The sequence below is a fragment of the Athene noctua genome, chromosome 5 (assembly GCF_965140245.1).
Source record: "Athene noctua chromosome 5, bAthNoc1.hap1.1, whole genome shotgun sequence".
NCBI classification, from domain to species: Eukaryota; Metazoa; Chordata; class Aves; order Strigiformes; family Strigidae; genus Athene; species Athene noctua.
The window spans coordinates 31,429,352-31,439,871 of NC_134041.1; the positions used below are offsets into that span (position 1 = coordinate 31,429,352).

Consider the following 10,520-nt stretch of genomic DNA (forward strand, 5'->3'; position numbering starts at 1 on the left):
AATGTTATTCTTATCTAATAAAATCCTCCCTCAAACTCGAGTTAAAAAAAGACCAGATTTATTGAGTTATGATTCTACATCCCAGCTCATATCCCATGACTTTGTGAATGCTGAAGGAGAGAAAGCAACATTACACGACGTCAGTGTGCTTTTCTGTAACAGTTTTGTGATGGTGAATGACTTCATGCCCTAGGCTGACCAGTTAATTCTCCTGCCAAGCTGCTTTTGGGTAACCGGGTGCTCAACCCATGCAGGCTGAAGTTTTGTCAGCCTACTCCCCCCGTTTTGTCACACGTTTGCCTCTCTCGCTTGCTGAGCTGCAGTTCTGCCACCAGATTCATGACACTTTCAGTGCTGGGGGCAGGATGCTCCTGCTGCCCACTCCCAGCTGCCTCCTGTGAGGAAGGGACCGGCTGGTTGTGGGGACAGAAGGGTGTAAAATACTTTGGTTCTTACAAAGCCCATAGCACCTGACACCTGCAGCTCCTGTCTGTTTTGGCCACCTCTGCCGTTCTTTCTGGCCAGAAGCAGATCAAATCAAACGTGCCTTTGGCTGGAATGCAAGATGGACAGCAACCAAGAGCAGAGCCCCCAGGGAGAGCTTGGCCTCCATCAATCAGCCACTCAGGCTTTTTCTTTCCTGCTTTGCTGTTCTCTCCAGTTTTACAGCCTCTGTTGCACCCAGCGAGAGGTTGGCCATGATAAAAAAAAAGTGCTGAATCTGCCCGCAAGGGAGGTGGACTCTGTCTCCACCTGGCCACCACCAACAGGGGGGTTCTGGGGGCCACAGAGGAAGCCACTGCCTTCTTGTGCTGCTGGAGAGAAGGTCCAATCCTGCTCTTGCTCCATGTGCTGTGCCCACGCACACCTCGCGCCTTCTCTCCTTCCTGATGTGACCAGTGTCAGTGTCGATACTCATAGACATGCTCACCTCTCATGTAGCATGACACATGCATGTCTCATAACCAAGTGGTCACAGTACGGTCAAGGGACAGACGCAGAGTTGCCTGTAGGGCAGGGGGTGGCTCATGGAGGCCTGGGGAGAGACTGAGAGGAAGCAGGGCACCCTCTGTCTAGTCCTGCCCGGGGGGGAACATGCAGTCTCATCCTTTTTTGAACCTTCTGACACTCTGCCTCTGTGACCCTTGGGCCAGTAATGTTTCTTGCACACAGCATAAAGAGGTATTTTTTTTCTGCCCATTTGAACCCAACCTCCTACCTGTTTTACAAGTGTCTCGAGTCCTAGTGTTGGGGGATTTAGTGAACGGATTAGTCAAATGCCCCCGCTTCAGCCTTCTGCTCTCCCAGCTGAGGAGTCTCAGCAATTTAGTGCCTGCTCCTTAGCAGCTCCATTTCAGTTGTCTTTCCTCATGCTTCATCTCAGCTGTTTGCTGCTCAGCTCCTCTGGGGTTGTCAGTGAAAAGGCTGCAAAGCTGAATTTGAGATGGGTTTCAGTCTCTGCACTGCTGCTCCTTGCGCTGCTGCTTTTCCCCTGGCACACCCTGCTCCGTGCCGCTGCTTCCCATGAAATGTGTGGGCAGCAGGGAACAGGGAAGGGGTTTGACCATACCTATCCCTTGTGTGGGCACAGCAAGGCAGAGCATCATTCTTTTTGGAAAAGCATTGCCCAGATGACGCCAGGAGCTACTACGCACATTCTCTCTGACCTTCCACCTGTTGTGGTCTCTGGACCATGCTGGAAGCGGAGCACGGGCAGGTCTCACCATCCCTTGCCCTCCAGGCTGATGTAACACACTCCATTTCACAGCATGCTGCTTCCCAGCCTCCCTGTACTCGCACAGCGTGACATTTCCAGAGTCTGGGGTTTGCTGGCTACATGTTCGGGTTGTTTTTCTCACCGTAGTTTTCATAAATGAACTCTCAAAACAGTTCCCTCCTCACTGCCTTTAGTTGTTTAAATCTGCAACATTGTTACTTAATGCAGGAAGAAGCCAGGCATCGAGTTTGCCTGAAGGAAACTCTGCACGACCACAGTTTCAGAAATACATCCAAAAAAACAAAAGTTATTTCCTGAACGCCCCCAAGAATGACTGTGGTTCACGGAGAAAAAGCCGTCCGCCTTTGGCGAGGAGAGAAAGAAAACTACACCTCCCAGCAGCCCGAGGGGTGCCTGTGGCAGGGCAGAGTTCACTGTCACGTTGACAGGGGAGGATTAAGGGTGTGCGCTGGGGGCACCGGCTGACCAGCAGAGCCAAAGGGCCTCTGGGAAGGGCAAGCGGAGGGGCCAGCGCTGGCCTTCTCCTGCCGCCCCTCTGCTTCACTTCGCTACCCTGACCGGCTCCAAACCTGCTCGGGTAAGAGTCCGACTCCTCAGGCCACTTTATTCCTCTCACTTCCTTCTTCTGCCAGAGCGTCACCAGCGGGAACAGCACAGGGAGGGGAGGGACAAGAGCCGGGCAGCAGAGAGCAGCAATTATAACACCACCACCCCCCCTTCACCTCCAAATCTTGCATTTAGCAAGAAAACTCAGCTGTAAGGACAGTGCCGGTGGGGGGCTATGCTAGAAGAGCTGTTGGGAAGGCTGGGCTTGAGATTTTTGTACAGAAATACACACGAACCGCTCTCCAGCAGGGAGTTTCTTGGGAGTTTTTCATCCTGCCTAGTTTTGCGCAGGCAGGCGTTGCACTTGTTCCTGCGTGTCTGTCCAGTCCCAAAGCGCTTTAGCAGAGGGGTGAGTATCGCTGGGGGGATGTAAGTGAGGCTCCAGGTTCACCACACCTGGCCAGGGCACTGCTGAGCCCCCTCCGATGGGTGCAGGGTTGGGTGGGGGGAACGCTGCTGCACAGGGACCAGGTGGTGTTTTGGCCAGCGACTTTGCCTTCCAGCACCACCATCTCCCAGTCTGACACGGTGGAGGCAGGAGGATAAGGTGGAGCAGTCTCATTGCTCTGTGTTGACCTGGCTGTGAGATACCAGGTGCCCAAAAGCACGTGGGGCAGCTTGCTGAGCCCCTGCCTCCAGGCCTGCCACCTTGGAGCACCGCCAAGTCCATCTGGATAAGAAACTGGTGCCTCATCCCACTGGCTTGTCCCAGGAGAACTGGGGTCTGCGTTAGCCCTTGGACTGCTTGTAGTTTGCTAGGAAGCAAAACAGCTAATAGCCCTTGGGCTGAAAGTTTGCAGTTATCAGTGGCATCCATCCATTTTCACATCACCTTGGTAATCATGGAGGGAGGAGCCTCTTTCTCCACCATAAATCACTGCTCCTGTTTCTGCTTATCAATAGGTTTATGGGCATTCTGTTGCAACTCCCAAGACCAGGATGGGATGGTGTCTGTGAAGGGGGTAGAACCTGGTCAGCGACTGGAACAGCAGGGAGATACATTTCCTTATGAGCAAAGGAGAAAGTGAAACAAAACAGAGCTCCAGGGGAGAAAGAAAATGGAAGAGAATCCAAGCGTAGATATGTCTGGAGGTAAGTGAATCCTACACTTTAGCCACCTACTAGGAAAATACCTTTACAAGAATATTCAGTAGTGCCATGAGAAACTTAAGCAACATAAAAATAAAAAAAAATTTTTAAAAAAGATAATCCCCTCTTTTCCAGGCCCAGAAAAGCAAGTTTCTATCTTTTTTTTGAAGGGTGAAAGATTAACAAATTACTTTCAGTTTTGGTTGCCATCTGCAACAGGTTTAGACTGTGTTCAGGACAGCAGCATGAGTAAGGCTAACGATGGAGCTCCAGACTGGGACAGCTTTCTTCCCTGCATCTCAGTGCTTCCCATCTACAGATGCTTAAATAAGCCTGTTTTCCATCACCTATGGATGGGAAACCTCTGGAGGAGGCAGGGCAAGGAGTACTGTTTGTGCCCAGCTTGAATAGCAGGATACCTCCAGGTTCCTCTTATTTCAGTTTCTACCATGTACTTACATTCTCCAGGTGCCTTGTTAGGAGTACTACATATCTCAGTGATACTGTGACACTGTAACCAGCCCAGATCTGTCCTAGGTGGTCAGAAATGTTCCTGTAACACTCGGCAACAAGGAATGTAAAAATCATGCTCCGAAGGACGGCATGTCCTGACATGTAACAAGTGCAGCTTTTTCTCTGCTTTCAAAGTGATAGGGAGTTCCTTGCCACTTTTATCAGTCTTTATTTTAATTTTAGCATAATCATTTCTATGTTGTTGTAGTGCTTGATAATTCATAAGCAATTTTTCACAAATAGCACCTGAAATTTGAACTGCACTGTTTGTTTTGTAAGTTTCGGAATATGTTACAAAGGCTTAATGTTCAGCCCCAGAATTCTATTGAATTATGCTCCAGTGTTTGCTTTTAATTATACATTACCACAGCTATTTGGGAGAGCAGCTCCAGAACAGGAGCAGAGAAGCAGCACAAGCAGGGCTAACATCTACATTCAGATTGATACTTGAAGTGCCTTGGCATAACTGTTCTAGCCAGTACTCAACAACAACTGCCTTAGAAATGCTTCAAATCCACCACCTTAATTTACCAACCTAGGAAAACCCACTATCTGTGGAAGATGCAGTAACATATCCTACCATTTAATGAAAGAATTGCCTGCCCACCACACATAGGACAGCATGGGACAGAGGCTGAGACAGAGGTAACTTCCCTCATAGCAGCCTATACAGTGCTGTGCTTTAGATTTGTGGTTTAAAAAACCCTAAATGTTATTCACACGGCAGTGTTTTGGCTATTGCTGAACAGTGCTGGCACAGTGTCAAAGCTTCATCTTTTTCCCTACTTTCCCCCTGCAAGCAAATACTCTGGGGTAGGCAGAAGATTGGGCAGGGATCCAAGGTAGGCAAGGGGATATTCCATACGGTATAATATCACACTCAGCGATAAAAACTGGGGTAGAGGAAGAAGGATGGGGGGGGTTGACTTCCAAGGTGGTCACTGCTCAGAGAATGGCCTGGCATCAGTCTGCTTGTAAGGAGGTGGCAAGCAATTGCCTTTGCATCACTTGTGATTTCCTCCCCCTTTCCTTCACCTTTTCACCCATCTTGATCTCGACCTGTGAGTTTTCTCATTTTTGGTCACCCTATTCTCTCGCCAGTCTCACTACCTCACCACCACCATCACAGGGGGTAGATATTTCTAAAATACAAGAACTGGGAGTTTTATAGGGTGATGATAAAGCACAGGGTATTCTTGACTCCTGCATGGCTAGTTCAGCTTTTGAACTCTGATCCCAACAGCTGGGCCAGCTCCAGATGAGGTGGAGAGCACAGCAGAGCGCCCTGTGCACCAAGAGTCCACCCGAGAAACACTTGAGCACCAAGTGACAAGCAGGTGGCCTGAGACCTCGTGCAAACCAGAGGAGGACTCTTTGGCATGTAAGTCACCAACTGCTGATGGGGAAGAGACAGCACTGTCAGAGTCAGCTGGCCCCACAGAAGAGGAGAAGGTTCCCCAGGAAACTGAAATATCACTGGAACAATCTGGGAAGACAAGAGATGGTGTCTCAGAAAGACCCCAGGAAGACGACGATTTGGATGAAGGTGAGTCTCTCCCCTTCTGTGTGCACAGCATTTCTAAAATGCTGATAACCTGGGCCTTTGCTTAGAGAAGGCAGAGCAGGAGAAAGGGTTGTTGGTTCTTGTGCTGAAAGGGACTAAACACAGGTCTGCAAATTTTATTCCATGCAGCTAGGCTGGCCCAGGATAAAATGGACAGCAAAGGAGACAGCCCTGACCACCAGGAAACACAGGAGGACCAGGAGACAAACAAGCAGTGTGAAAGCTCCTACACAGCAGAGGAAGATGCTCCACCAAGAAGGAAATCACTGAGCTCTGACAGTAAAACGACATATTTGGATGTGGCTGCCACAGAAGACGTCACCAAGGGCCTCTTGACAGAGAAGAGCACTGGTGCCCCTCTCCTAGATTGGGAGCCAGAAGAGCACACAGAGCAAGAAACACAGGAGAGCGAATTCCAAGGCGTGTTAAGGAACAGACATGGGACCAAAGGTGAGCTGGTGGCTGCACACTGCTACTCTTTCACTGTGCACATGCCTATGCTTTCCATAGGCATTAGAAAAGTGGTATGGTGAGCTCTCTAGTGCCCACTGTCCATTTTCTGCATGGAAAAGAAGCTATAAGAAATTAACTGGTTTCTCTCTTTCTCTCTCCTTTGGCTACTGTCCTGCTTTGAAAGGCATGAAACCACACTGCACTTGGCATCATCTTTCTCCTTCCCCTGCCTAACAAGTAGAGAGCCAAGACTCAAAGCAGTGTTAACCCAAAGTAGTATTCACTTCTAACTCTTTCCCTCAGCTGGGAGCTCCTGGCAGTTCTATTGCTTGTCTTATTATGGCTCGATTTGCCTGTTCCCTCAACAATGAGTGGCATATTTCTTTCTCTTGCTGTAGGGCACACAGCCCCAGAGCCAGAATCTCAGTCCTGCTTGCAGAACGTTACCACCCAAAACACAGACCAGGAGAAGGCCAAAGAGTCCCACTGGCTGAAAGGTGAGGAAAAGAAGCTTCCCTTGCTTGTTATTCATCGACCAGAAGGCACTGATCCTCCAGGAACAAGTAATGAAGCACATTTAATAATTCTTCTCTCTCAGGACCTTTCATAGCCTTTTCTGAGGGTTTGAGGGGAAAATCATCCCCTTAAAAATAGCCTCAGTTTGACCCTATAGTACCAGCTTTCCCTGCAGCTCTCCAGCCTCAAAAGCAGGCACATTGTGTTGAGCATTCTGGGAACACCCTGCCATGTTGTGGGAGGTCTATGATGGTCTCCTGAGCTGATGATCCCCCTTCCCAGTCTCCTTCTGTGCTGTGGGGCCTCAAGGAGGAACCGTGGTACTGATCTGCACCACACATTTCTCCTGGTAGGAAGAGACCTTACGTAGCCATGGAGAAGGACACAAGCAGTTGTGTCTGGACCTCGCTGTCCTTTTTCTGGGCAGAAGCATGGTAGGTAACTTTTGTTCACCCAGCATAGCTAGGAGGAAGGCAGCAAACACAAGACTTTAGCTGGATCAGACACCTCCACATGTGGAGGTAGGTGCTCCAAATGGCCACAAACTTTAAAGAAAACAGAGGAGAGGGAAAGAGGTCAGTTGCAATTTCCTCAGGAAATTTTGCACCTCGACAACAAAGCTGTAGCCTTGCCTCCATCTCTGGAGCTGTGGCCACCCCATCTGGTGTGCAGGAGCACAGGTCTCACAACCTGGAGCAAGCAGCCTCTTCACCATTCCTGGGCCCCCAGAGAGCGTGCCAACCTGAACCACTTCTCTAGTGTAAGGGGAGGAAGGTCTGAGAGGGGATAAAGAGCCCTTGTAGCTACTTTCCAGCATGTCACTGCAGGTCACTTGGGACTGACTTCTGTTCCCCATCTCGGGTCTCTCCCCTGTTGAACAGGGCTTTTCTTCATGAGCCTCGTATTGGTTGGCTTCTTCATATTCTGCTTTGGCAACCCGGCCTCCAAGTCCCAGCAAGCCCCCAGGAACCCCACGGTGGAGGCGTTCCTGTCCCAGTTCAACCAGTTGCAGGACAGGTTTCCGGGGCAGAGTCCCCACCTGTGGGTTCGCGGGCGTAAGCTCCTTCAGAAGCACCTCAATGCATCCCACCACACGCAGCCAGCCATCATCATCCTCACAGCCTCCCACAAGGGTGAGCAGACCTTGCGATGCCTTAGCACCCGCATGGCTGACACCTACTCAGCTGCTCTGCATGCCAGCACGGTCCATATCGATGGCACAGATAAATCCAGGCTCCAGAGTGACCAGGCCAAGCTGGAGGTGGACTCAGAGCTGAGCTCTGCTTTCCAGGCTGGGGGCCGTGCTGCAGTGATACACCACTTCGAGCTGCTGCCAGCAGGGGCCACCCTTATCTTCTACAAGTACTGTGACCATGAAAGCGCTGCTTTCAAGGACGTGGCCCTGCTGCTGACCGTGCTGCTGGAGGAGGAAATACTGGAGACACACATCAGCCTCCAGCAGGTGGAAGAGAGGGTCCGTGACTTCCTCTGGGCCAAGTTCACCAAGACCAGGACCCCCGGCTCCTATGACCACATGGACTCTGACAAGCTGAGTGGGCTGTGGAGCCGCATCTCCCACTTGGTCCTACCGATCCACCCAGTGCAGACCATTGAGAAGGGGGGCTGCCATGTCCACACCAAACCCTAGGGGCAAAGGCTGCCAGAGCCCTGGGAAGGATTGGAAAGATGGTCCTGGCTGACTGGTGCAGGTGGAGACACAGCCAGTGCTATTTCTCTTCAGTTTGTTTCTTGTAGGTTTCTGGGAAGAGTCTGACAGGTACAAGTTGATCCAGGCCACTTAGCCAGCTGAGTCCTGGAGGGGACAGATCACATGCTTCCTTCTGGCAGATGGGAAGAATGGGTGCTTTAGACTGCTGATCACACAAGAGGACATAGCTGTGTGGGGAGGCAGGAGGGAAAACAGGACTTTGCAGGTAGCATTTCTATCAGGAAATACACAAATAACATACACAACTAGTATGCCAGAAAGACACTTCAGCTCAGTAGCTCTTTCATTTATGCCTGCCCCTCAGTTTGCTAATATGGTGTATACATCTGTCACACAATATGCTTTATTTAGAAGTTTTCTCTCTCTTTGCAGAGAGACGCTGGAACACAGGAAAGTCAAATTCCCCAAAGCCCAACATTTTGGAGGCATTCTTCAAAGAGAAAACCATTTTGTTACTCAAGGGTTTGATCAGTCAGTCCCGATAGAGTCACACTTACACAGACTGAATGACACCCATCAAAGACCAGATCCTAACTTTGTAGTTCAGAAACCCCCTAAACATCAATCATAAGAAGTTTCAGGTTGTCAGCACATGACTACTGCTCTAAAGGAGGAGGGAATCCCATATGTCAAAGAATAAGCTCCAGAGACAGAGAGCAATGAAACAGAAACCACCTCAAGGAATTGCACAGGTGAAAAAATGAGTAATACAGTTTAACTTAATACTACCTCTTCAAAAAAAAGTCCACTCTTGATCTTTTTGCCACTACAAAGCTATGACCATCTCTTTGGGCTGATGCACCTGCTTTGGTCCTACCCTGATCTCTCACCTCTGTGTAGGGCAGGAAGCTTCCTGCCTGCCTCTCCCCAGCCTGCTTTCATTGATGAATGTAGATGTTAACATTGATATTTATTTCAAACCATGTAGGGGAGCACAGCAGGTCATTGCCTTCCAAAGGTACATTTGCCTCCCTGCCTAGCAGCTGGTGGCTCTGGTGTATGCTAAAGCAACTAGGAGCAGAGCTGGGATTAGCTGGTAAAAACAAAAATATCTGGTGTTAACACTAAAAGCCCTCAACAAAGCAGGTTGCTTTCTTACCATGTCTCCTCTTCTGCATCCCAGAAAGAGAAATCTGAGTCCTAGGAACACTATGGTACCCCTGCCCACTGTGTTTCTGCAGATGTTTGGGGGTAGAGCAACCATCTCAAGAATCACCTAGGGGGTAGGTGCAGATTACAGCATTTATAATAACCCAGCAGTCAGCCCCAGGTGTCAGCCCCTGTGCTGATGGTGCTGCCCGCTGGAGAAGGAGCAGTTGTAGCAGAGCACAGCTCATTCCCATATAAGCAGCACAGACTGGGGCCTTCCAGAGCTAGGCTCTTGTGACTGGGTGAGGCACAATTTGAGAATATGATGGTGTTTTTACAAGCAGTGTTATCTGCCTGTTCCTTACAGCAACTGGACCCTGGTGTTGGCCAGGTCTCCTGCCAACAGTGCCTTGCTTATCTGCCCCACTGATGGCTCAGCTGAGATACAGTCCTGCACCCTAAAACCACAGCCTGTCTTTTCTTCCCTCCTGTTGCGTGCCTTGTCCTGTCTCAGGAGATTTGTGTAACTTGGAGGAGGGGACAAAGGAAGAGGAGGGGGTTATTTGTTCACATTCTAATCAAAAAGAGACTTTTTGGTTGGTTGGGGACATGAAGACAAGACCACAGGTTTTAACTGTGACAAACACTGGGCTAGATGTGAGAATTATCTGCTGCAGCCCAGCATCAGCAGGGCAGCCCAGGGCATGGTTTTGTAGAAGATAAGGGTTACTTCCTCCCCTCCCTCCTTTTTATTGCTATACACTACTTTGGTAATGGAAAACACTGTTTCTGCTCTGCAGAGTGCAGCATGGATGTTGGTGTAAGAACCAGCAGAGCATTAATCATTTTATGTCAGTATCTTGAGGGAAATCTGTATTTTAACATTATCTCACTCATTTTTATGTACTGTGTTTGTAATGCATAGCTAAGGTATGCAAGGGCAACTTCACACTGCTTGGGCACATTGCTGTAAGCATCATCCACCCCAGCTTTTCTAATACAGAGATATTTTAATGACCTTTTAAAGACAAAATATCTGCTTGCCTCTGAAACAAGACTTCTATTTAAAAATAAAGAATGTGATTGTGAAAGAAAACAGCAAAGTCTTTGAAGTGCTACTGGAGTCTTACCGTATTCTGTTTGTTGGGGTTTTTCTCTAGCTCTTTTCAGTTCATTAAGCATATCATCATATTGGACAAAGTTTTATTTAGGTCAGGGCTGTA

At 49.2% G+C, this 10,520-nt stretch overlaps 1 protein-coding gene across 3 annotated transcripts; it reads left to right on the forward strand.

Annotated features, from left to right (window-relative positions):
- The first annotated feature begins 2,178 nt into the window (after window positions 1–2,178).
- On the forward strand, window positions 2,179–10,520 carry TOR1AIP2 (torsin 1A interacting protein 2). 3 transcript variants are annotated; one of them, XM_074906947.1, is made up of 6 exons: window positions 2,179–2,315; window positions 3,248–3,436; window positions 5,190–5,492; window positions 5,640–5,960; window positions 6,362–6,526; window positions 7,361–10,520. In XM_074906947.1, the coding sequence occupies exons 2-6, from the start codon at window positions 3,403–3,405 to the stop codon at window positions 8,125–8,127; spliced, it is 1,590 nt and encodes a 529-aa protein (XP_074763048.1). In that variant the 5' UTR covers window positions 2,179–2,315; window positions 3,248–3,402; the 3' UTR covers window positions 8,128–10,520. The 3 variants fall into 3 exon arrangements, with proteins under 3 accessions (XP_074763048.1, XP_074763050.1, XP_074763049.1); XM_074906949.1 differs by having other exon boundaries at window positions 6,362–6,460; XM_074906948.1 differs by lacking the exon at window positions 2,179–2,315 and adding an exon at window positions 2,455–2,693.

Coding starts and splice junctions, on each gene's coding strand:
- TOR1AIP2 (XM_074906947.1), top strand. CDS start 3,403: ATGGAAGAGAATCCAAGCGTAGATATGTCTGGAG. Junction 3,437..5,189: donor AAGCGTAGATATGTCTGGAG/GTAAGTGAATCC, acceptor TGATCCCAACAG/CTGGGCCAGCTCCAGATGAG. Junction 5,493..5,639: donor AGACGACGATTTGGATGAAG/GTGAGTCTCTCC, acceptor TATTCCATGCAG/CTAGGCTGGCCCAGGATAAA.